Source organism: Pantherophis guttatus, chromosome 8 (assembly GCF_059756535.1).
Source record: "Pantherophis guttatus breed Tessera chromosome 8, ASM5975653v1, whole genome shotgun sequence".
In the NCBI taxonomy this organism is placed as follows: Eukaryota; Metazoa; Chordata; class Lepidosauria; order Squamata; family Colubridae; genus Pantherophis; species Pantherophis guttatus.
The window spans coordinates 55667174-55694598 of NC_142070.1; the positions used below are offsets into that span (position 1 = coordinate 55667174).

The following is a 27425-nucleotide window of genomic DNA, read 5'->3' on the forward strand; positions in this document are numbered from 1 at the left end:
TCAGTCTTCGGAGAGGGGCGGCATATAAATTAAAAAATTAAATTAAATTAAATTAAATTAAATTAAATTAAATTAAATTAAATTAAATTAAATTAAATTAAATTAAATTAAATAATTAAATTAAATTAAATTAAATTAAATTAAATTAAATTATAATAAATAAATAAATAAATAAAATTAAATTATTAATTAAATAATTAAATTAAATTAAATTAATTAAATAATTAAATTAAATTAAATTAATTAAATAATTAAATTAAATTAAATTAATTAAATAATTAAATTAAATTAAATTATTAAATTAAATAAATTAAATTAAATTAAATTAAATTAATTAAATTATTAAATTAATTAAATTAAATTAATTAAATTAATTAAATTAAATTAAATTATTAAATTAAATTAATTAAATTAAATTAATTAAATTAAATTAAATTAAATTAAATTAAATTAAATTAAATTAAATTAAATTAAATTAAATTAAATTCCTACTCCTTATTACCGTAGGCAGCCCTTTCAGAATGCTGAGGCGGGATTCTCCGCCTCACAATTCCATATGCAGTATTCCCATGTGGGGGGACAGATCACAGGACAGGTCAGGATTTCGAGACGGATCTTGACAATCACAGTCCAGGCGACCTTATAGGGGCTCAGGGGGACACCCCTACTGCCATTCCAAATGATTCATGGACTCAAATCCCGATTGGCGGCAAGTTAAGGTTGTTTGCCGACCAGTGGAGGGATACCACATGGACGTGTGGGTATTACAAACAATAAATCTCGGACTGACCTTAGAATTTTGTTCCAGACCCCCTCATCGCTTCATTCAATGTCCCGTACCCAGGGAGGCCACCAAGAAAGTTATGATGGAGGCCGAGATTCAGCACTTGCTGGACATCAAGGCCATCGAACTGGTACCAATTGGGCAAAGAGGTTTGGGGTTTTACTCCGTACTCTTTCTAGTTCCCAAGAGTTCGGGCGGCCAAAGGGCAATATTAAATCTAAAGGACCTTAACGTTCATATAAAGTACAAGAAGTTTAAAATGCAATCACTTCATTCAATTCTGGGTTGCCTCAGACAAGGAGATTTCTTAACATCAATAGATTTCAAGGAGGCTTACCTTCATGTTCCCATACAGATATCTCACAGGAGGTTCCTCAGATTTGCATTTGCAGGCCACCACTGGCAATATCGAGCACTTCCCTTTGGCCTCTCCTCAGCCCCACGTACTTTCACCAAATTGCTGAACGTGGTAGCAGCACGTCTGAGGGCACATCCCATCCACCTACAGTGCTATCTAGACGATGTTCTGATCCAGTCATCATCTCTCAGGCAGGCAGAGCTGGATCTGCAACTCATGATCCAGTCACTTCAGGATCACAGCTTTTCAGTAAACAGGGAGAAAAGCCATCTGACACTGTCCACCAGGCTTACCGATTTGGGGGCGGTGATCGACACTCAGTTATCTCAGGTGTTCCTGTCTCAAGAATGACGGGACAGTATAAGGGACTTGGTGAACCAGGTTCAGGCATCAGTTTCAGTGCCCCTATTGCTTCTTTCCCAACAATTAGGGAAAATGATTTCTTGCTTAGCAATAGTCCCGTGGGCTCATTTACATACCAGGCCCTTGCAGTGGCTCCTTCTTCAGTCAGAGCTCAGGGCTCAGCAACTCACTGTGCAGGATCAGGGTTCATCAACAGGTGCTTCATTCCCTGAATTGGTGGAAGTCAAAAGCCAGGGAAGAAGGCTGCCTATTTCAAGATCCTCCCAGACTGGTTCTAACATCACATGCCAGTCTCTTTGGCTGGGGGGCACACCTGAGGTTCCAGATGACTCAAGGGCGGTGGTCTCAGTGAGATCTACGCAACGACATCAGTTGGCTGGAGCTGAGAGCGGCCCATCTGGTGCTCCGACATTTTCAGACTGAGTTGTCGAACCAGCACGTTCTTCTATTAACAGACAATGTCACTTCCAAAGCACATGTCAACCGTCAAGGGGGCACTCGCTCTAAACTCCTTATGTGCGAGGCGAAGAAATTGTGCCTCTGGGCAGAATGATACCTCCTGTCCTTGAGGGCGGAGCACATTGCTGGGACATCCAACTCTACAGCGGATTGGTTGAGCCAAACGACAATAGACCAGTCCGAATGGTGTCTTCATCCGGATCTATTCCACCTCATCACAGTTTGATTCGGGACTCCAACCTTGTACTTGTTTGCCACCCCTCAAAACACTCATCTGCCTCAGTTTTTTGCCCGGTTCTGGACTCCAGCGCTGAGGGAATCAATGCCCTTCGCTGCCCGTGGCCGGCCGAACTGCTGTACGCCTTTCCTCCCATTCCGTTACTACAGAAGGTGATCTGGAAGATCTTGGAGGAGGAGGAGGAGGAGGTGTTAGTCGCACCGCATTGGCCGAGACGTCCATGGTTCGCGGACCTGATGTTGCTGTCGATAGCATGCCCCTGGATATTACCACCACACAAGGTCTCTCTCAGCCAGGGGGCCCTTCAACATCCGGACCCTCAGTGGCTCAAGTTGGCCGTTTGGCACTTGAGCGGGAGACCCTCAGGAAGGGGCGTTATTCCCCTAAAGTGATTTCTACCATCCTTGCCTCTAGGAAAACATCAACGATCAGGATTTATGATGCCACCTGGATGTCGTTCTGTTGCTAGTGCACCAAGGTGGATCTGATACCGGCTTCAGCAACCGTTCCACAGGTCCTGGATTTCCTGCAACGAGGTCTGGTGAAGAAGTTGTCAACTAATACGCTTCGGCGGCAAGTTGCAGCATTGGCTACCATCTTGCCAGGTGAAGGACCTATTCCACACTCTCAACATCCAAAGGTCCGCAGTTTTTTAAAGGGAGCTGCCAATTTATTACCGCCGATAGTACATAGATACCCGACCTGGGATCTGTCCTTGGCACTCACTTTACCTCCTTTCGAGCCCTTGCGGACTACCACACTTTTGACTGTTTACATTTAAAGTTGCCTTCTTAGTTGCAATTACATCTGCACGCTGGATATCGGAGCTAGCTGCACTTTCAGTGCACCAGGATTTATGCATTTTTCACCCAGACAGAGTCATTCTTCGATTGGATCCTATCTTTGTGCCAAAAATAAATTCCTGGTTCCACAGGGCACAGGAGCTTATTTTGCTCGACTTTTGCCCCAATCCAAGACATCCGAGGGAAAAGCGCTGGCATACTTTGGATGTACGTCGGGCTTTGAAAAGATACATTAAAAGTACGGCCTCCTTTAGGAGAACAGAGGCCTTGTTCGTGTCATTCCAGCCCACTTCAATGGGGAAGAAGGTGTCACCATCTACCATTGGACGTTGGCTCAAGGCATGTATTGCTTTAACTTATGAACAACAAGCTCGTCCCGTGCCATGTCGCATCACGGCGCACTCTACTCGTAGTTCTGCCACCACGGCAGCCTGGGCTACACAGGCATCGATTTTGGAAATCTGCAGGACTGCCACTTGGGCTTCTCCTTCACCGTTTGTGAAGAACTACAAGTTGGATCAGTACGCATTTGCTGAAGCAGCATTTGGGAGGCATGTCTTACAGAGAGTCCTGCTGGCCGAGGGGACCCTGGACCAATCTGCTTCCCGCCCAGCAACAATTTAGCTTGGGTATATCCCATGCTTGGACTCTCCAAGCAGTGCACAGGAGAATGAACGTTGGACTTATCTTGAACATTTTTTCTATGTGCACTGCAGGAGAGTCCAATCCCACCCTGGCTTGTACTGGTCCGGGGTCCAGGAGTGGTCGGTTCTTTGAACGGACTGCATCTTCTCTAGTTCCGGTTTCATTGAAAAAACTGAGGCTCGGCCGGAAGAGGAAGGCGTGGCCAAAGAAATTCCAACTCAGTAGATGTCAGATCAGACTGAATTAACCCCATGCTTGGACTCTCCTGCAGCGCACATAGAAAGAATGTTCAAAGTAAGTCCAATGTTCATTCTCATTATTAATTTTAAACCATGGCTTTATAACTTGCTTGATCCAAATTGGTTAAACCACAGTCTCCCAGATTAAATATAAAGGAACATATAATTTATGGCTTGTTTGCCAATTCATGCAAAGAAGAGATGGAATGATGTAACTCAATGCATGAAGCCATTTCAACGTGATCATGGATTCAGCATGTGAATTCCTGGCTTACTCTTGCCTAATACATAAATATTTGATTTAAATATGTCCCAATTCTGGAGGATTCCTGGCAATGTACAACAACAAAAAGAAACTACTTCACAAAACATCAAAAACTAAAAATATGCTCTATGAGTTTTTGTTGATTTATCGTCAGCTTGTGATAAACTGTAGTTAATAATATACTAAATATGCTATTAAACAATGAATTATTAATTAAATACTGTTAAAGTTATAATTATATCTTATTAAAAATAGTTGATCATGAGAAGATCAGTGGCACAATGGAAGCTGATCAATAGTAATAGAATAGGAGAGGTTAATATCAAGAGAGGAATCTTTCAAAGAGACTCACTATCACCACTACTGTCTGCATTGCATTGCAAAAAATAGTGAACAAGTCAGGTCAAAGATATCAAACATAAAAAATCTGCTAGGCTATCCTATCTTCATTACAAAACAATCTGAAGTTCTGTGGAAAGCTTAGTCTTGTGCAGGGATCTCTCTTCATACATATATACTTTTATATTGTACACCTGACTCCCCCCCCCCCAAAAAAAAGTATTTTGCATTAGTCTCTTAAATTTCATTCCATTGGTTTGAGCTCATTTATCTAACCCAGTGATGGCTAATCGTTTCCGGACTGAGTGCCCAAAGTGTGCATGCCCGAACCCCCAAAATGCAATGCGCACAGGCCCCCAGCACACACACACAGGCCTCACATGTGCCCCACCTCCCACGCATGCACGCACCTCCCCTGCATGTTCCCTGCCCCTGCGCATGTGTGTGTGGGCCCCCCGCATGCCCCCTGCTCATGCGCAGCAGAGACCCAGTGACCAACTGGCTGGTGGGAGGCGCGCACACATGCACAGCATAGCTGAACTGGAGCAATGGCTCGCGTGCCCACAGAGAGGGCTGCTGTGACCTAGGCCCAAGTAGTTAGTATTAAATACAAACAGTTCAAAAACAGACTTTATTAGAACTGTTGAGAATTAACTCATTCTCAGCGTAATCCAAACTAAATTAAAGCAAATTCTTCAAAACACCATTCCTCAGTTTATCACCGACCTTGGGATAATTAGGCAAACTGCCAAAGGCTTTTCTTGGCAAAAGTTCAGAAGCAGAAGACACCGACAAGAAATGAATACAGTGAAACAAGAAGCAATTCTCTCAACATTGTTTTCCAGCAAAGAGGCCAAGAGCTGTTGCTGGTCTTTTAAGCCTTATGGGAGGGGCCAATCATCTCTTGGTCTTACTCCCGAGTCATCCTCTCTGCTTTATCTGCTTTGGCCTTCTGGCAGCTCTTCTCATACATGCACTAGTAACAAGCTCCTCCTGTTCCTCTGCCTCTCTACTGTCAGCCTCTGGAGGCTCCAAAGTCCGCACATCACTCCCCGATGGCCCTGGCCCCATCTCTGCCTCCGATGCAGAGCCCTCATCTGGGCCTTCCCCAGCCTCCAGGACTGGCCCATGTTCTTCCTCAGCCTCATCGCTGTCCGATTCCGCTGCCAGCTCTGCAGGCTGCTGGCAGACCACAACAAGGGCACTGTGCTGCCTGTGGCGCGCGTGCCATAGATTCACCAGCTCTAACCTGTCAAGCTTCCTTATTATCCCTTCTCCCTTCTGTTCATAACTCTAGTTTATCGCTTTCATCCTTAATCTCCAGATTTAAACCCATTATTTTTTTCCTTAACCTCTGAATTCGAATTGCTTCTGAAAACTTTTGTGTCTTTACATGTCTTTAAATAAAGGCAGGGAAACAATAGTGCTAAACAGCAACCCTAGTTAAGAAGAGTCCTGCAGGCTTAGGTTATAAGTCAACAAGGCTCATTTCGTCCAGTAAAATGAATAGGGGACTGGTAGCACGAGGTCTCTGGGATTCCTGCCAGGAGTTTGTTCAACTCAGTTTGGACATTCTTGGAACTGAATAAAATTGGGGCAAATCCGTTGACATTAGGAGAAGAGTTCGTGGGTGGAACAGAAGGCAGCAACAAATAGTAAAGATATTGTCACTGTGGAGTTGTAGATGGGGCACTGATGCATGCTGATGACATGTAAACACTAGGTAAAATAGTAAGATTTAAAACGATGCTGTCACTTGTGTATTGACCTAGATGAGGGGTCTTCAAACTTGGTAACTTTAGACTTGTGGATTTCAACTCCCAGCCAGTTTAGAGACCCTTCACATAAATTAATTTAAAGTAGTTCACTATGGCAGCTAAGAAAAAATGAGAAAAGAAATGCTAAATAATTCAACGTTTTTAAAAAGAGGTTTCCTTTCAATGCAGATCTTTCTCTACTGAGATTTATCAATGCAGAGCTAACAAGAGGTTACTTCCTTGAACACAATGAAGCCAAGTACACAGAACGGAGAGAGAGAGTGTATACATGCATGCGAATACCAAGAGAATTGGAAAAGGTAAGTTAATTTCTCAGCATTTTATAATGTCTAAGGAATGCTCAGTCTCACTTTATAGAATACCTGAACCTTTTTTTGTTAATATAAAGATTATAAAAACAATTTGAGACGCCAGATTGTTGATTTTTAAAAAAAATATATCTTATATATAACTTAAGGATATTATTCTGACTGCATGTTTTGGGTGTTCAGTCTGGCATTCAGTTTGCCTTAAGTCTGATCTGATAACATTATAATTGAATATGTTGGACTGGTTACAAAGCAGTGATGTATCAGCAGGAGAACAGCATGTGCAGCCAAAATTCATTTGTTGCTTTCTGAGGAGCAGTTCTATTACCAATGAAAAGTTTAAAAAGTTGTTGGTCTGTGGTAGTGGGAAATGCAGACTTTGTTTCTACATTCCGCCTGAAATGCGATGTACTTTTTTTGCCTCTGCACACCCCATGTTTGAAATCGGGAAGGGGATTGCAGGTCTGCTGCCCCAAAATGCTTTCCTTTGGCATTGGGAAGGAAAGCTGTCTTTGGAATCTATCCTGATTCCAAAAGAAAGTGTTTCGGGCTGCAGATCCGCGATCCACTTCCTGATTCAAAACATGGGGTGTTTGACGAGGGTGCATGGCTCTACAATGTGCAACGGGAAGGAAAGCATTTTCAGGCAGCAGCGCTGCGATCCCCTCCCCAAATCCAAAACGTTTCCTGGTTCCCCGCTGCACATTGTAGGGGAACTGGCTGCCGCCTGAAATGCGGCTCTGAGAATTGCATTGGGGAATCCGGCCGATGGGCAGCGGTGGCTGGAAAGGAGGGACGTTTCATTTTAGGGACTCCCGCTTGGCTCCTGGGCGCGGAGAGGGCTTAGACAGCGGCAGCGGCGGCTCCTCACATTGCTGGGGAGTGAAGTCATTGCGACCATTGTCTGCCCTGAGCTGCCTGCTGGGAGGCCAGAGGGGTGACCAGCCGCGAACGTGTTCGCCAAAGCTGCCGGGCAGATTTTCCCTCCCCTCCAGATCGTCCTGAAGAGTTCCTCAGGCTGCGCTCTGACCCTCCCCCCAGAGCATTCGAGGGGTCTCTTCGGGGGAAAGCAAGTAGTCCCTGAGGATTGCAGGAGCACCCTGATACGTTTTCTGGAGAAGAACCTCTCAGTACTGGTAATCAACACCCTCTTTCCCCAGCTGAGTCTCTGAGGCACGTTTCGCTTGCAGGAGGAGGAGGACGGTGGCGTAAAGCAGTGCCACCTTAAACCAAAGCCTCTGAGTAATTGGGAAAGAAAGCTGCGCTTCCTACAAAATAGAAAGGTACCGTAATCCAGGCCAAAGAAGGAAGAAAGCCAGGCTTTCAACGCCTACGGCTATAGGTAGGAAGACAGGGGCATCTCGGGAGCGGAGCCTTCGGTGCCAAGTCCCTCTTCTGCCCCTATGAAAATCATCCCCCACCCCACTCATTCCAGTTAAATGCACGTAATGTGATAGGGTTTGTTTTAAACTGATAAAAAGATCTGTGCTGCTCGTTATCAAAATCAAGTGGAAGTAAGGACACGGCTGATCTTGATGCTGGTAGGCAGAGGCAGAACTCTTGTTTTCTTTTTTTCCTCCCCAACAATTAAGGTGCATCTTACACTCCGGTGCATTTTATACTCCGAAAAATACGGTATGTGAGAAGAGGGGATTCTAAACCCTTCAGACAAATCTCTGGTGGTGGTGGTGGTGGTGGCAATGGAATCCTTTGATATTTTGAGAGCAAAAGAGCTGCCATGATAGAGATGGCTACCATGGCAAAGCATTCATGAACCAGGCACCACCTTATACAGTTTCTCTTCTAATTTTCTATGAGGCATTCTTGAGCTGCAGACTCATTTGTTGTGAGAAAAGAGGACGAGAGGCACACTGTTAGATAAAATGTTGGTCTCAAATCAACCTACCATCATCATCATCATCATCATCATCATCATCATCATCATCATCATTATTATTATTATTATTATTATTATTATTATTATTATAGAATGTAGAGAGGAGGCATGGTCAGAATTAAAAATGTTACAGGAAGCTCATCATTTCTTTCCAGCATCACTATGTCCCCATTTGCTTTTTAAAATTAAATCATTAAAAAAAAATAATTCTGTGGAGCCTAATGGGTGTCATGAGGGGTGGCAATTTTGCCCATAGGCACTGCTGTACCAACAATGGCGTAAGGTGACAGGAGAGAGCATATGGGTGCCAGACTCCCCCTCCCTTTTAGTATGAACACAAGAAAGAGGGGGCAACTTCTCAGTCACTCAAATATAGGCAAATGTTGATAATCATAACTAACTGATCAAATTCTAAAGTGGGAAAATGAGTTTATAATCATGTGAGATGCTGCAGTATGTTTTGTGAACTAGCACAACATCTATAATAGAGATAATATGAGATTTCAAAAATTCTGTGTGTTTAGTGCTGCCAGTTTTCCCACTGTTGAATATGACCCTTTTAATATTAGGGCAGGAAGTGTGACATCTCATAGGACAGTGATGGCGAACCTTTTCGGCACTGAGTGCCCAAATAGAAATGGCGCATACAGGGCCCCCAGAAACTCAAAGTTGGCTGGTGCGCATGCAAGTGCCAGAAACCAGAAGAGCAGCTGGCGACGGCGTGTGTGCCCACAGAGAGGGCTCTGCGTGCCACTTCTGGCATGCGTGCCATAGGTTCACCATCATGGTCATAGGACAAGAGTGAAATGAGATTCTTCCTTATTGTGCCTCAGCTCTGCCTCCTCTTCCCCATCAGACAATATGACTGGTACTTGACCAATCCAGGGCCCCATAAAGCCAAGATGGCACTGTTAGAAGAAAGGTACCCCATAGCAATATGCATGATTGGAAGCTAATATGTTCTCCCAATAGGCTGCGGAATGGGCCAGGAATGGGTTGATACAGTTGGATCTGCCTGGAGACTGAGTCATAATTTTGTTGGCCACACCTCCATGTGCCTCCGTCGGCTCCAGTTTTTCGACTCAGTCAATCTGATGAGACATATTGGCAGTTTCTCTGATTCACTCCATTCCTGGACCATCTGGAATTCAAAATTGCAGGTTTCTCCGAGTCGCGTTAATGGTGCTAGCGTGTTGGCCAGTTCAGCTTCGTCTGGAAACGCCGCTGCCACCGTTGCAGAACCTCTAAGTCATCCAAGGTGCCTTGCCTTTTGGACGAAGCGCTTGCTCATCACTTCACCCCCCTTCCCCTCATCCAGCGCTGGTCAATTGAGAAGTGACTTCAGCCGCCAAATGGGCCGCTCTAACAGCCGAGCGAACTGCCACCGGGCCGTTCTAATAGCTGAACGAGCCGCTGCCGTCGTGGAGCCCCCACAACCTAGCCACGTGGCCTTCATCATTACTGCGCTCCTCAGATGAGCCACGGGGGTCGCCGCTGCCACTGAGCCCTCACTCTCACCATTCTGAGCTCTTCATACGAGCTCTGCAGGCCACCTCTGCTTTGATGCAAGGTGAACTGTGAGAGCCGCCACCATCATATGTTCTTCAAGACGCATCATGGCCGCTGCCATTACTGCTGTTGTCACATCCTTTACAAGCCACGTGAATGCTGCCGTCCACTACAGAGCCTTCATCAGCTGTAGCGCGGCCACCGGCAGTTTCCCAGTGCATTCTTTGGACTCCTGGGCCTTATTTGCAGCGGAGCGCTGGGAGAAGGGAGAAGGTGTACAGGAACTGGCAACACCCAGGTGTCCTGGGTTAGCCACCCTTGAGCAGCTTACTTCTGCTCCATCATGTGCTGGCTAATCTGGATTTCCAGTATAGCCGCCACTGTTTCTCCGCCTGGTGACCAAATATGGCGGATCGGCTGAAAGACAGAGCTGAGGCTTCGACCTCAGGAGGCAGGAAAGCATCCTGTAAATCTGCTACAGGACACAAAGCCCAGCAGCCCTCCAAAGTGGAACTTAGGGATCTAGAGAGGAGGCAGAAAGCCATAGAAAGGCAGGTCTCCCTAGCTGCGAAGAAGCAAGCCTATCTCGACACGCAATCAATAAGCAGCTCAGTCTCTCACCATCCAGTGCCACACCAGGCAGTTTCCCTGCCCAGGGGTTTGTCACCTGAAGGCGTTGGCGTCTTGTCACCAAACATGGCACTTCCGGTGAAAGAAGACCGGAGTACAAAGGGGGACCCCTTTGCTTGCTCTATCGCAGCAAAGGCTCCCGAATCTCAGCCCGTTGCTGAGCCCACGGATCTGGAGCTGAGTGTCCTACCAGAGGCGGTCCAGTCCTTGAGCAATCACCAAGGGCATTGCAATTGGCATCCAGGAGCAACGTTCAGCATTGTTAGTCTCCAATCTCTTCTCAGGGGAACGGCATGACTCGCCATCTGCCAGTTTAATTGGATCCCTGCAGTGATCTCCCTCTCACTCGGGGGGAAGTGCTGATTTATTTCTGAGAGAGGAGGCTCAGAGAGAACCAGATCTCTCTGACAATGAAGGGGTTTTTCCTGACACCCCGGCCTTTACTGGACTTTTCCCTCACGGGCTGTTCGAGTCCTTGTTGTATAAGGCCAAGGTCACCACAGGCCTGCAGGAGTCGGAACCAGCCCAAGAGAGCTCAACCCCGAGACCAGGAAGCAGCCACGGCCTCTTTTCTGAACCGGTGGCGGAGCAGCTCTTTATTCCAGTCCCCATGTTGTTCACCAACGTTGTCCAGAAGCAATGGGCCAGCCTGGCTTCTCTTCCCACCCCCAATGAGGCGGATCGACGTAATTACAATCTGCTCCTGCGTTCGCTCAACTCCTGCAGGTACCTCCAGTTGATAACCCAGTTGCTGCTCTCACGTCCTCTTTGCCTTATCTGTCAGGGGGCTCCTCCAAAGGCCTTTGGCCAGAGGACAAGAAATTTGAGCTGTCCTTCAAGAAAGGTCACCAGGTGTTGGCCTGGGCAATTCAGGCTGCAACCTCAACTTCATTTTTCAACCGCCCCTCCCTTTTATGGCTGCAGCAATTGCAGACCCGGCTGCCTCTGAATGAGGCAAGCTTACACCAGGACCTGAATAAGATAATAGCCGCAACCCAGTTTTCAGCGGATGGAATGCTCAATGCTGCAAAATACGCCTCTAGGGCCTTGGCCTCATTGGTCACCTCACGACAGTTGCTATGGCTCCATCAGTGGCCCGCTGACCTACGGGCTAAGTGGCGGTTGGCTGCAGCCCCATACACGGGAAAGAAATTGACGACTCTTGAGCCACTTCTTGTTGAGGATAAGAAAAGGAGGAAGGTTTTGCCTTCTTCCACAAGGAGAGCGGACAGAAGAGCCACCCCCTTCTACTGCAAACCCCTCCCGCTTAACGCTCAGGAGGGCACTGCTCAGCAGTGGTTTTACCTCAAGGCCAATTTTGCCAGCAGGATAGGAATTTCTTTTGGGACAGATCCAAACAGTTTGGGACCCAACGGCAGCCATTTTGTGGATCGGCCAATCTCCCGTTCCGCTGTCAGAAATAACTTGCTTCACAATTCCCCCATAGGAGGTCGCTTGAGCCTCTTCATAGACTGGTGGGCACTCATAACGACCGATGGCTGGGTTCTTAATACCATCTCCAGCCCACCAAGCCACTTCATACCATGCCCTGTCTCCAAACACTACAACAAAAGGAGTCTCATGGAGCGTGCTATCTTGCACCTCTTAGAGATCAGGGCCGTGGAGGAGGTTCCTCCAGACCAACGGAGACAGGGGTTTTACTCCATTCTGTTCATGGTACCGAAACGCTCAGGGGGCTGAAGGGTGATTCTAGATCTAAAAGCCCTCAACACCCACCTGGTCTATCGGAGGTTCAAGATGAATTCCCTCAAATCTATCTTGGAGGGACTTCATCCGGGGGACTTTATGGTCTCCATAGACCTTTCAGAGGCCTATCTTCACATCCCGATCTCACCAGCCCATCGGAAGTACCTCCGCTTCAGCTACGCAGGTCGCCGTCTGCAACACTGTGCCCTACCCTTCGGGCTGGCATCGGCCCTGCGCAGCTTCACCAAGATCCTGGCTGCTCTTACAGCCCACCTGCAGTCAATCCCGATGCGGCTGCAGGCTTACCTGGATGACATCTTGGTCCAGCCCCCCCCTCTTCAGCAGGAGCTCCCAGTCCCACTGTCCATCTCGGGCCAATCCACCTGCAAGACCACCTCCACCCCGTTTTAGGACCACCTTTAATAGTAAGCCTCCCAAACTGGCTTACTTCCTTAGCCGAATCTGGGCCCATATAGATCAGTATGGGGAAAAATACAAAACTGATCACAACTTAGTATCTGCCATTTCAGAGGGGATGAATGAAGGAGACGCTTGAGACTGGATAGCCCAGCTGCACAACGAGGGAGTGGCTGAACTAGATGATGCTGAAGGGTTTGTTGAGCTGCTTCAGGCCTGATTTAATGATCCTGACCGGATCAATAAGAACAAAGCCACCATAAAAGAGATGAAGCAAGGTAATCGACCCATAAAAGACTTTGTATGGAACTTTAGACGGGACACAGGGAACCTTACCCATTGGCTGGACTGCATACTCCTACACTATTTTAAAGAAGCCATTGATCAAGAAGTCAGGAAATCTTGTGGCATCTGAGGCATGCCAGAGCGACTGCAGGACTGGTATGCCATGTCCATAGCTCTGGATAGTGAAATTCACTCCCTCCACAAAGCCCCAGCAGAGAAGCTGCCTCGGAGAACTCTGGCTAGACATCTACTGTCAAAGCCTGCTGAAGTCCCTCCCACTCAACCTGCAGGGGTGATTAAATGCTATCATTGTGGACAAACAGGTTATAGAGCTTCTGAGTGCCTGGCCCCTGCACCAGTTCCATAACAACGTCCGGCTATGGCCACCCAAGGCAGAAGTGCTCCAAGAAAGTCCCCTGATTCCAGCCGATTTGCCAGACAAACCATAGAGGTTCCCCTCACCATCGAAGAGAGTGAGGAACCTCCAGCCAAAGAAGCCGCTCCCGACGAAGTTAGCAGAGAAGATGACTCGATGGTGAGTTCACCCATCCCTTCTTTTTCAATTAAAGTGAAATTGGTGGTGCCAGAGACTGGGGAGCAAGGAGAAGTACCAGCGATAATAGATACAGGCTGTACCAGATGCTTAATTGGACTTCCAATTGTTGAACAATTAGGAATAAAAACAAAAGCCTTGAAGCGCCCAATTAAGTTTGAACAGGTGGATGGGACATTAATTGGTGGAGTCCCAGCCACCTGAATTACTGAACTGGTTAGATTGGAATTTGGGAGACATCGTGAATTTAAACAATTTATAGTAGCACCAAAGATGTCAGAATCTGTCATATTGGGCCTTGTTTGGCTTGACAAATGGACCCCCACCATTAAATGGGAGGATGGATACCGGAAAATCATAATAGGAGTTGGCCCACTAACCCCTGTCCCTCCTCCCAAGAGACTGCCAAACTATAGAAGCCAAATGCCAGAAGATGCAACAGTCGCTTCAGACTGCCCTTCATGTGAGCCCCAGATTCCCAAGAAATATAAAGACCTGGCCAAGGCATTTAGCGAGGAGGAATATAATATCCCCCTCATCGAGCCACTGACTGTGCCATCGAATTAGAACCTGGGGCCAAGTTACCAAAACCCAGAATCTACTCCATGACTCCTGTGGAAATGACTGAGTTGAGGAAGTACATTGATACCAATTTAGCCAGAGGATTCATCGAGACTGCAAAATCTAAAGTGAGAGCCCCCATCTTGTTTAAGGAGAAGAAAGATGGGGGGCTGAGAGTATGTGAAACAATTTCACGATAAATTCCCTGACAAACCGAAGGGTCCTCCAGGAGTGGAGAGAGGGGGTTAAGTGCGTTTCTGAACAACGTGTTAACCCTCTTCTTTTGTGTTTTGTCCATTTTATTTTCCAGAGCATGGTTTTTCCATCGGGGGGGGGATGCCTGTCAGTTTTGGAAGCCATATTAGCACCAGATGCTACCCCGCTGCCAACATCTTGCGCTTGGGAAAGTAGGAGGGGGGATTTAGAAGAGTTATTGTAGTTAGACATAATAGCATTCTTCCCTTCGGTCAAGGTCATGGTGTTTATGCATCTTGAGGAGGAGTGGTTGCAGGCTCAAGTTGGGACGGATGATGATTGGGCCATGTGACAGACTGATGGGTGCAGGGGCTGGATTTGGGATTTTGATTTACTGAGGGAAAACCCGGAACTCTCAGATTTGGGTTTTTCTAGTTGTGCCAGTATACCTACTGTAATAAAAGGGACTTTGAGAAATGCTTGTCTCTTTTTTTTTTTTTTTTTTTTAATTTGATTTATATGCCGCCCTTCTCCGAAGACTCAGGGCGGCTTACAATGTGCTCAGCAATAGCCTTCATCCTTTTGTATATTTATACAAAGTCAGCTTATTGCCCCCACAAACTGGGTCCTCATTTCACCTACCTTAGAAAGGATGGAAGGCTGAGTCAACCTTGAGCCTTGGCGAGATTCGAACCCTGCAGTAATTGCAGGCAGCTGGTCTTAAGCAGCTTAATAACAGGGTGCCTTAAACCCTAGTACTACCAAGGCTCTTTCAGTCTCTGAGTTTTAATTGGAGTTGGTGACTTTCTGGAACGCTGACAGTGCAAGCTTTTAGCTGGCTTGGCCAGATTCCTTTGGAAATTGTGTTGGCCGCTGACAGTTGAAATGCTGTCTTTTATTTATTAAGATTTATTTCAGATTTTTAAAAAATTGAGACAAAAAAAAAAACTTTTGTCAGCAGAAAGTCACTGAACTAGAACCTAATAATCAGCTACATGTCGTGCGCTGCTCACCAAGCTGGATTGTACTGCTGAAAACACGACTCCCAAGCAAAGCACGAGGTTGTAAGCAGGTTTAATTCTCATTTCTCAGTGTAGTCACACACGAACGTTAGGGATAACACAAGTCGACGTTGGGTTTGGGCGCCTCCCCGCACCCCTTTATCCATGTTTTGATTAACCCGGGAGTGGCCATAGCCAATTGGCGTTACTTCCTGGTTCAGCCCTTCCCTCTGCAGTGGCTAGGAACGCCTCCCCCTCCAGTCATTTTGCCCTATCCCGGCCGCAGGGTGACCGACCGCCTCTGATCCCGAGCCTAACACCTCCCCACCACCAATGTGCAAAGCTGTGGACAGCGTAGACACCCCACCACCACCATGGTAAGTCATCGTGAACGTCATTGTCTGGTAGGACCCCATCCTTCATTGTAGGATCTGCGAGGACTCCCCCTCCCCATTTTATGTCGAGTTGACTTGACACTCAACAGGCGGCCCCCTCTATCAGGAGTCCACCTGCAAAACATGAAAGAGGGTTAGATTACAGGACCGGGTTTCTTTGGGTTGGTTTTATGATATTTTTTTAAAAGTTTCGTGGCGTTTAGGTCTGCCGCCCCCACCCAGGATGCGTCCGCTAAGGGATACCCCTTCCATTTGACTAGGTATTGTAGTCCACCATGACTTTACTGATATGACTACTCCATTCATCTGGGGACACCTGTTCTTTGTTCTGGTCATCTAATTTGGGAATGGCCCTAAATTCTTTGCCGGAGACAATTTTGAAGGGTGTGGTACCTATACTTCGGTGGATAGTATTATTATAAGCTATTTCCACAAAAGGCAGAAGGTCTGCCCAGTCGTTTTGCTGATACGACACATAGCAACATAAATAGCATTCCACCATGGCATTAGCCCATTCCGCGGTTCCATTAGTACTTGGATGATAGGCGGTACTTAGTCCTTGAGAGGAGCCGATGGTTGTTAGAAATTGCGCCAAAAGTGGGTGGTGAACTGAACGCCCCTATCCGAGATGATTCACCGTGGGGCACCATGGAGCCGGTAGACGTGTTGGATGAACATCCTTGACAGCTTCCTAGCCGACGGCAAACTGGTACACGGAACGAAATGGGCCTGCTTAGAAAAGAGGTCGATTATGGTCCAGATGACAGTATTCCCATTACTATTATTTATTATTTATTTATTAATCAAATTTCTATACCGCCCTACTCCCGAAGGACTCAGGGCGGTGAACAGCCAAGATAAAATACAGATAATAGAAATATTAAAAATCCCTTAAAATTATTAAATATTTTGGCCGAAACACAGATTAAAACACCCAATTTATAAAATCACGAATTAAAAATTTAAAAGAGGAGAGTTAGGCCAGGCCAGCCTGCTGAATTAGAAAAGTTTTGAGAGCACGGCGAAACGTGCGCAGGTCCGGGATCCTTCGTATCTCTGGGGGGAGCTCGTTCCAGATGGTAGGTGCCCCCACAGAGAAGGCTCTCCCCCTGGGGGCCGCCAGTCGACACTGTTTGGCCGACGGCACCCTGAGGAGCCCCTCTCTATGGGAGCGTACTGGTCGGTGAGAGGCTATTGGTAGCAGAAGGCGGTCTCGTAAATACCCCGGTCCGATGCCATGGAGCGCTCTAAAGGTGGTAACCAAAACCTTGAAGCACACCCGGAAGACCACTGGGAGCCAGTGCAGCTCGCGCAGGAGGGGGGTCACATGGAAGCACCACGTCGCTCCCATAACCACCCGCACGCCGCATTCTGGACCAGCTGGAGCCTCCGGGTGCTCCTCAAGGGGAACCCCATGTAGAGAGCATTGCAGTAGTCCAAGCGGGAAGTAACGAGAGCATGAGTGACCGTATTTAATGAGTCCCGATCCAGAAAGGGACGCAACTGGCGAATCAGGCGATCCTGATAAAAAGTCCCCCTGGCCACGGCCATCATGTGCTCTTCTAAAGACAGCCGTGAGTCCAGGAGGACACCCAAGTTGCAAACCCTCTCCGTGGGGGCCAATGACTCGCCCCCAATAGTCAGTGATGGCACCAACTGACTATATCGGGATGTCGGAAACCACAGCCACTCGGTCTTGGATGGATTGAGCCTGAGTCTGTTTCTCCCCATCCAGATCCGCACGGCCTCCAGGTACCAGGACATCACTTCAAGGGCATCATTGGGGTGGTCCGGGGTGGAGATGTACAGCTGAGTATCATCAGCGTACTGATGGTACTTCACCCCGAAACCACGGATGATCTCACCCAGCGCCTTCACATAAATGTTGAACAGAAGGGGCGAGAGGACCGACCCTTGTGGCACCCCACATACAAGGGGCCTCGGGGTCGACCTCTGCCCCCCTGTCAACACGGACTGCGACCGGTCAGAGAGAAAGGAGAACCACCGTAGGACGGTGCCCCCCCACCCCTAACTCCTCTAACCGGGGCATGGTCGATGGTATCAAAAGCCGCTGAGAGCCCTCCAGAGATCATCAACTAACGTGACCAATGCCGTTTCCGTGCTGTACCCAGGCCTGAAGCCCGACTGGAACGGATCCAGATATGACGATTCATCCAGGTACTGGGGGAGCTGTCGCGCTACCACACTCTCAACAACCTTCGCAACGAAGCGAAGATTGGAGACTGGACGATAATTTGCCAACACTGCCGGGTCTAGGGAAGGCTTCTTGAGGAGAGGCCTCACCACCGCCTCTTTCAAGGCAGCAGGGAAGACACCCTATTAGGAAGGTCTACCACAAAATCCATAGCATTTTCTTCCCAAGGTTCCCTAGGGTTAGCTACTGATTGCAAAGGTCCTAAGGGCCGTCCAGACTGTGATTTTGTCGTTGCGCACGTTGAACATTCTTTTCCGTATTGTTTGACATCTTTCCGTAGTTGTAGCCACCAGAATTGATGTCTGGTTAAATGTAATGTGTTGAGGAAACCAAAATGACCGGCCAGTTTTGAGTCGTGACATCGCTGTAACACCGCTCGTTGTAAAGCCACCGGTACATAGATGCGAGACCCCATCCATGCGATCCCATTTCAGTGTGTTAATATCAATTTGTGGGTATGAACCCAACGGTCTTTGCCCATCTCGCGATGTAGATCCATTTGACATGAGTGTTCTTTAGTATTTAAGCAGTCTTCGCTTAGGTCTTTTGGTATCATCGCTTGGACAACCTCTTCTCTTTTGCTTTGAAATTGAGGCATTCGCGACAAAGCCAGAAAGTTCTTTCCCCCCAGTACATATTTCAGGTCAAATTTGAAGCATTGGAAATATTGAGCCCAACGTATCTGTTTTGGGGACAACCTTCTCGGCGTTTGGAGGGCTTGTAAGTTCTTATGATCAGTCCACACCTCAAATTTGGTACCAATCCCCTCCAAGAGGTGTCGCCATGTAAGTAAGGCCCACCGGACTACGAAGGCCTCTTTTTCCCAGATCGCCCAACCTCTCTCGGCTGGGGTCAGCTTCCGGGAAGTATAGGCACAAGGGTGCAATGTTCCATTTTTCACCTTTTGTAGCAGTACAGCACCCACAGCTATGTCGCTGGCATCTGCTTGAATGACGAACAAGAGGTTTGGGTCAGGGTGTTTCAAAATAGGGCTCCGAGAGAACAGCGCCTTTAGTTGTTCAAATGCTCGCTGACACTCAATCGTCCACTGCAACGTCTGGCCGGGTCTCGCCTTTCCCCCGGTATGCTTGGTGCGCAAGAGGTCTGTGCAAACTCTGGAATAAACTGTCTATAAAAGTTGGCGAAGCCAAGGAAGCTCTGTAGTTGTTTACTTGTCGCAGGCCTTGCCATTCTAAGACTGTTTTCACCTTACCTGGGTCCATTTCCACCCCGGCCTCCGAAATACGGTACCCTAAATAATCTAAATGTGTATGATGAAACTCGCATTTCGATAATTTAACGAAGAGGTGTGCTGTTAACAATTTGCTCAGTACCTGTCGGACCAATTGGACGTGCTCCTCCATCGTTTTGGTGTATATTAAGATGTCATCAAGATACACTAGCACACCTCTATAAAGATGCTCGTGCAACACCTCATTGATGACCTGCATGAAGACGGCAGGAGCGCCCTGTAGGCCAAACGGCATTACTTAGAATTTATAACTACCTAATGGACAATTAAAGGTAGTTCATCACCTTGTTTGATGCGCACACGGTAGTAGGCCTCATGCAGGTCGAGATTTGTAAAAATCCGTCCGGTGGACAATACGGCTAGGAGGTCTTTAATTAGGGGGAGAGGGTATAGATACTCAACGCACACCGTATTCAATCCCCGAAAGTCCACGCAAAGACATAACCCCCTATCCTCCTTCCTGAATAGCACAGGCGCAGCCACCCGCGACCTGCTGGGCTCAATGAAACCTCTCGCGAGATTTCTATCGATATACCGGCACAATTTCTCCATTTCGGGTTGGGTCATGGCGTACATCCGGGGTTTCGGTAGTTTAGCCCCTGGGACCAGTTCGATTGCGCAATCTGTTGTTTGATGGGGTGGGAGAACCTCACTCTCCTCCTCGTTGAAAACCTGCCTTAGGTCATTATACACATTTGGGAATCCACAAGACACCTCCCCCTGTCCCCCAGCTCGCTCCTTCTGTTCCTCGGGTTCTAGCTCTGGGCCTATAATAAGCCATAGTTTTCAGTACCCCCCTTCCTACCATATGTGGGGCTTCCATTTGTCCAGCCACGCCAGTCCCAGAATGAGGGGCTCAATCATACGTTCTATTACAACGAAGTGTAAAGTCTCTCTATGCTCCCTTATTTGTAACTCCACTAATTTGGTGATGAGTTTAGACAGCCCCCCCCCCCCAAGACAGAGCCATCCATTTGTTTGAATCTTATTGGAGTCCTTAATTTCACCGTGCGTAACCCCAAGTCATCAACAATCTCTCTGCTTATCAAGCACATGGTGCAGCCAGAGTCTATTAATGCTCCCCGATGACTCATCTGGGAGGTACGTGGTTTCCGTACAACTACTGATATGATAAAGGGACGAATTGGTGCACTTACCATGGGGTTATTCGGGTCACTTTCCTCATCATCATTCACGGTGACGGACCCTCCTTCTGGTGCAACTGGACTAGCGGCCTCCTTCGGAGGAGAATGTGGGCTGCTGCGTGGAGTTTGGGCAGCCAAGCGGGATTGGTCCGCTCCTGATCGAGCCCGGCCCCTGGGTGTGCAACCCGTTCCCGGTGTCTGTGCCTTGGCCTGGATGGGAGGTAAAGGACAATCAAAAGCCCGATGGCCTGGTTGGTCATATCGAAAGCAGCGGAACACACCTCTGGCTGCTGACTCTGTGGAGCAAAAAGGAAAAGAGCTGGGCCACCCAGAACCCCTGATGGGGTTCGGTCTCTACCTGTCACCGAGGTTGTGTAACATCCTCCCCCCCCCCGGGGCCGGAACTCCCGCAAACCTACATCGAGGTCTACTGCAGCTCTAAACCATTCAGTTAGCCGGGGGGGGGGGTGTAGGCCCCTATAGACACAAGCTTGTCTAATGTACTTATCCAATCCCAAACGAAAATGGTGCACCAACAGCTGCTCTGGCCAAGTTCGTAGCCGTCCAGCAAGAGCCCGAAACTCCTTAATATAGTCCTTAATAGGCCGGCCTTTTTGCTTTAACGAGACCAACCACACCACTTGGGTGTGAGTGTCATCCTCAAACCGGCTTCTTAAGGCTTCCAGAAATAACCCTACATCAATCAGCTCCCGTGCATGTTTGCTATGAAGGTCAGCGACCCAGTTAGCAGCCTCCCCCATTAGTACGTTAGTTATAGCTACCACCATGGACCACTGAGAGGGATACAGGTGTCCGTAAAGATAGAGATAACTGAGCACCTGGCTCAAAAAAATAGAGACTCGATCCGCACTGCCATCAAAAGTAGTCTGAATGGGAGGGGGGCTCCACACCTGCCGTTGTGGCCAATTCCCTGGCACCCATAGGGGAACAGCACCAGGCGGTGGCCGAGATTCCTGTGCATCCCTCCCATTCCCTCTCCGTGAAGCCTCTTGCCGCCTGGCAGCCTCATAACCGGTAGCAACCAGCCCTTGCCAAGCGGGGCCATCTTGCTCCACCCCTCTGAGGGCGTCCCCCGACGACATGGTTGTGGGTGTTGTTGCAAGCGGTTCCCCTGGCCGCGTTCGGCTTCTCGCTAGTTGCAATTTCAGGCTGGCTAATTGGAAGCGTGTATCTATGCTCCTGGACAGTCCTCCCTGCCAGGATGCTGGATCCTCCAATTCGGTCGCCCAGGGTTGCCAGGACGGGGTATCCCGGAAACTCACTTCTCCAAACCTCTCCCTCAGAATGTCCAGGGTGGTGGACCCCAGTCCCATGGAGTAACTCCACTCCCCGTCGTCTTCCTCCACCCAGCGACGTTTTCGCCATCCCTGAAGGGCCGAATTGCCTGGGCGGGGTTTCAAAGGCTTAGACGTAGTGCCCGTCAGAGTGGGGCAATGCCACCACTCGCCTGATGTAGTCTTCTTTCTGTCAGAGCTGGTTGGTCCCACCAACACATCAAGCACCTCCACCCCCTGTTGGGCCATTCGTTCCTTCGGCTGCACTACTAGAAGGTCGGTGCTGGCTGCCACGTCTGGAGCCAACTCCGTGACTGATTCCTCTCCCACGTCAGCCAGCGCCGGGCATCCAGCTTCCATGCCCTCCGCCATCCCGCCTACCGGCACACGAAAGCCTCAAAGAGAAGAGAAGGCAAAGGGAAACGCCGACTTTCTGTCGTGCGCTGCTCACCAATCTGGATTGTACTGCTGAAAATACGACTCGCAAGCAAAGCACGAGGTTGTAAGCAGGTTTAATTCTCATTTCTCAGTGTAGTCACACATGAACGTTAGGGATAATACAAAGTCGGCGTTGGGGTTGGGCGCCTCCCCGCGCTCGTTTATCCATGTTTCGATTAACCTGGGAGTGGCCATAGCCAATTGGCGTTACTTCCTGGTTCAGCCCTTCTCTCTGCAGTGGCTGGGAACGCCTCCCCCTCCAGTCATTTTGCCCTATCCCGGCCGCGGGGTGACCGACCGCCTCTGATCCCGAGCCTAACACCTCCCCACCACCAATGTGCAAAGTTGTGGACAGCGTAGACACCCCACCACCTCCATGGTAAATCATCGTGAACGTCATTGTCTGGTAGGACCCTGTCCTTCATTGTAGGATCTGCAAGGACTCCCCCTCCCCATTTTATGTCGAGTTGACTTGACACTTGACACTAAACTGTGTGCATAATTATTAGGCAAGTTGGATTTGTGAGGATTAATTTTATTACTGAACAACTACAGTGTTTTTGGTCAATCCAAAATGTTAATAAACCTCAAACCCGAAAATTTAAGAATGTAAAGTTTTTTTGCTTTCTTAGGAGAATATCTATGTATGCACAATTATTGGGCAACTATTAGTTTGTGGAATTATTATGCAACTAAATGAAAAATGAAAATTTGCCCATCTCATTTGTTTATTTACATCTGTTAAAATGAGAATAATAAACAAAGAACTCAAGATGCACAAATAAACATTTCTGACATTAAAAAAAAAATCAGTGACCAATATAGCCATCCTTCTTTTCAGTAACAGTCATAAGGCTTCCATTCATAGAATCTGTCAGTTTCTTGATCTGTTGATGATCAACTTTTTGTGCAGCAGCAACCACAGACTCCCAGACACGGTTCAGAGAGGTGTACTGTTTTCCTTCACCATAAAGCTCCTTTTAAAAAGGGCCCACAAGTTCTCAATACGGTTTAGTGAGGAAGGGGACCATTTCATTATTCTTTCATCTTTAAGGCCTTTACTGATAGCCATGCAGTGGAGTACTTCGATGCATGCAATGGAGCATATATTGAGCCACAGTGGTGCAGTGGTTAGAGTTCAGTACTGCAGGCTACTTCTGCTGACTGCTGGCTAACTGCAGTTCGGCAGTTCAGTTCTCACCAGGCTCAAGGTTGACTTCCATCCTTCCGAGGTGGGTAAAATGAGGAGCCAAATTGTTGGAGGTACTATGCTGACTCTGTAAACGGCTTAGAGAGGGCTGTAAAGCACTGTAAAGCGGTATATAAGTTTTAAGTGCTATTGGTATTGTCTTGCATAAAAATCATGGTTTTCTTGAAAGTTGCAGACTTTTTCGCGTACCACTTCTTGAAGAAAGTGTCTTCTAAAAACTGGCAGTAGGTTTGGAAGTTAATTTTGAGTCCCTCTTCAACCTGAAAAGGTCCAACTGGTTCATCTTTAATAATATCAGCCCATACCGGCTTCCGGTTGGCGCTGCAGGGACACAGACGGGGAAATGGCGAGCTCCGTAGAGCTTCGCTAAAACCCCATCTGCTAAGCTGCCGCCGACAGGTCTGTGGACCTCCCCTGTCTTGTAGGGACAGGGGGACAAGAAGGGACCCCTTGGGCAGCTGAGAGGAATGGGCAGGTTCCTCGGGGCCGGAGGCTTTCCCTTCACGCCGGTGGCAGTGGAACGACAGCCATGGCGGCTGTCCTGAAACTGCGGGAACTGGGAACAAAGATCGTGCTGGAGGAGAGGAGAAGAAGCGGAGAAGAATAGAGCGCAAGTATCTTGAAGCCGGGTGAGTGATATCAACCCAGGCAAAATAACACATATATTTGGACTTTAAAAAAAAAAGACCCCAACTTCAAATAGCGGCTACAGAGCCGTGGGGCTTGAAGATTGAAAAGGAAAAAAAAATGGAAATGAAGACCCGAAATAGACTTTGCTTTATTAAATTTGGATTAATTGGCTTTTAACAACTCAGTAAATTGACTTTGCTTTTATTTGGAATGGATTGGAAAAATGTCTCCGGGAGTTTACACTTTTGAAAGTTAACGAGGCTAATGAAGATAGACAGACGGGGGACTTCCGGTTGGCACCGCAGGCTCCGTGGATGATCATTTATGACCGCCAGCCCTGTGTCTCTGTAAAAGCCGCTTTGACAGCGCAAATCGGCTGTCTAGCGGCTGAAAAACTCTTCTTCGGGAAAAGAAGGAGAGGAGAGCCGGTGGGCGAGAGTAGAGCTCCCCGAAAGTCCTCTGGATCATTTCCAGAGGCTTGGAGGGTGAGAGCTCCTCAGTCAGCCCGCCAAGAAGCTCCGGAGCCAGGACGACTCTGCAGAAGCAGGGCAAGAAGCTGCGATCCGATCCTGCTTTTAAAAAGTGAGTTTGAGTGATTCCAAGCGCAGGCAGAGCGGAAAACAAGAGAACAAGCCTTAAAAATACAGAGCTTAACTCCAAAGTTACTTTGTTTCAATTTGAATCTTGAGCTGGAGGCGGAAGATGGCGACTTTGTTAGGGCTTTGAAAGTGAAAGCCTGAAACGAAAGTGCTTGAGAACTTTGCGCTGGGAGAGTGGATTAGCTGCCTATTAACTGCTGGGAACTGAGAGTGCGGAGGGAAGAGAATAAAGGGGGAAAAAAACTACTTTGTCTGGCAATTTAGAGACTATAAATTAACATCTTTAAAGACTTTGTTGCTTTTAAAGAAAAGAGGGGGTGAAAGGGGAAAAAAATGGCTTCTAGACAAGTGAAATCATGAGTTGCTAGAGGAGGGGGAGGCTCTCCAGTTGTGTCAGTGGTGACACAGAAAGCACAACTTCCGGCTGATTCAGAGCCAGACCCAGAGTCAAGACGCAGCACTTAATGATTTTAAGGAAGCTATGAAAGAAGCCATGAATAATCAAGCAATAGAAATGAGAGAAGCAATGAACAATTTAACACTACTTGTTGAAGGGAAATTTAAGAAAATTGAGGAAGATATAAGCTCGATCAAGGGAGCAGTTGCAAAGGAGCATTATAAAATAAGAGATGATATTGTTTTTGCTGTATCAGGACTCTCAAATCTTGTTATCCAGCTTGATGGGAAAGTTGAAGAAATTAATGAAGCCAATTTAAATCTGGAAAGCAAAATGGGTGATGTCATGACCAGAACAGAGAAAGTGGATGATGAATTGGTAATGTTACAATACAGATCTATGGAGTTTGCTCTGAGACTGAGAGGCTTGAAGGAAAATAGCAAAGAAAATTTAAAAGACATTTGTGCTGATGCTATGGCGGAGATAATTAAAGAAAGACCAGAAGATGTGGCAATTCAAATTGATAAAATTTACAGGGTTAATTCCTGGTTGGCAAAACAAAGACAGCTGCCAAGAGATGTGGTGATTTACTTCACAACTAGGAGGATCAGAAATGAAATTCTACAAGCTTCTTACAAGAATAAAGTTCTGGTGGCTGGGCAGGAGGTGGTGGTTTTGAAAGAGATTCCTCCAAAGATGTTGAGAAGCAGGAAAGACTTTGGCTTTTTGGTAAATGAGTTGAGAAATCAACAAGTGACATACAGATGGGACGTTCCAATTGGTCTAATAGTGACTTATAAAGGAGAAAGATACTGGTTAAACACAGTTTGGAAGGCAAAAGATTTTTATGTAAATGTTTTACAGGCTGGATACCCACCCTCACCAGGGGGGGTAAGGAAGAAAATGGAGATATTACAACAAGAAAAAGATGGAAAACAGATACAAACCTATGCTGAAGCTGCAGCTGGAGGAATTATTATGGAAGAAGATTTGGATCTTGGGGGTTTACCCCCAACTTTGGAACCACCTAAGAAGGGAGAGCCGAAAGCACAACGACTGACCCGATCAACTTATAAATTGCAACAACAACAACCAAAAGGGCAACAATCTCAAGATTCACCTCAAGAAGTCCAAAAAACAGAAGCAGTGGGGGGAGCTAGGCCGAAGAGTAAGGTGGAGCTGATGCTCACAAGGCTTCGAAAGGCTAAATATGGCAACTAAATTCCTATCTTGGAATGTTAATGGCCTAAATTCACCACAAAAAAGAAAGAAAGTATTTCACTACTTGAAACCATTTAACAACGATGTTATTTGCTTACAAGAAATACATATTAGATTATCAGACCAAAAATATTTGATAAATTCAAGATTAGGTACAAATTTTGTGGCATCAGCGCCAGAGAAGAAAAATGGACTAGTCATATATGTAAGGAAAGGATTATCAGCTAATCTAATTGAGGCAGATGATCAAGGAAGATATATTGCAATTGAATTATTGACACAATCTGGAAAAATGCTTCTTATTGGAATATATGCCCCTAACCAGCAACAAGACAAGTTTTATAAATTTTTACATACTAAAATAATACAGTGGGACTATAAATCTTTTATATTAATGGGTGATTGGAATGGAGTAATTGATACGCAGAAAGATAAAAAAAGCTTATCAAAGACTTCAGCACGTGCAAAACTACCTAAATCTTTTTTGATATGATGGAAGATATAGAATTGAGAGATATCTGGAGAGAACATAACCTGGAGGAAAAAGATTTTACTTTTTTTTCTGATAGACATCAATCTTTCTCCAGGATTGATTTTATACTAATCACAAATGATTTTATTTCCAGGGTGAAGAAGACGAAGATATGTCCAAGAACCTTAACTGATCATAGTCCGGTCTGGATTGAATTTGAACAGGAGAGGGGAGAAAGGAGGTCCTGGAAGTTGAATGAAAACTTATTTAGATATGAAGAAAATGTAAAGGAGCTTAAAAAACAAATGAGAGAATTTTTTGTTATTAACATGAATAAGGGTACTCCTATGGAAATGGTCTGGGATGCTAGTAAGGCTTATATGAGGGGTATCTTAATACATATGAATAATAAATATAGACTAAAACAACAGAAGAAGCGTAAAGAGATAGAGGAAGAAATAAAAATGAAAGAACAATTACTTATATCTAATCTAGGAAATAAGAAAGTAAAAGAAACAATAAACATACTACGAGGGCAATTCAATATGTTAATGGCTGATGAGGTGGCAACTAGTTTACAATATGCTAAACATAATACATTTTGTAATTCCAATAAACCAGGTAGGTGGTTGGCCTACATGTTGAGGAAAAAACAGAAAGCACGAGTCATTAGTAAGATAGAATATAGAGGTAAGGAAGTTTACCAACAGAATATGATTAAAAAGGCTTTTTTGGAATTTTATACAAAGTTATATGCTAGTGACTCAATACAAGGTATAGATATAGATAGATATTTAAAGGAAGGGAATATTTTGGAATTAA

The 27425-nt window shown here is 46.6% G+C and overlaps 1 protein-coding gene across 4 annotated transcripts in view; it reads left to right on the forward strand.

The window, feature by feature from the left end:
• The window catches only part of TAPT1 (transmembrane anterior posterior transformation 1), a 198618-nt gene that overhangs the window by 43776 nt on the left and 127417 nt on the right, over nucleotides 1–27425 (forward strand). For 2 of the 4 annotated variants that reach the window (XM_034442793.3, XM_034442792.3), the window contains exon 2: nucleotides 6440–6570. The exons of the other annotated variants lie outside the window; for them this stretch is intronic. In XM_034442793.3, the coding sequence (XP_034298684.2) occupies nucleotides 6440–6570 (131 nt within the window). The remainder of the gene's footprint in view (nucleotides 1–6439; nucleotides 6571–27425) is intronic. 4 annotated transcript variants of the gene reach the window in all.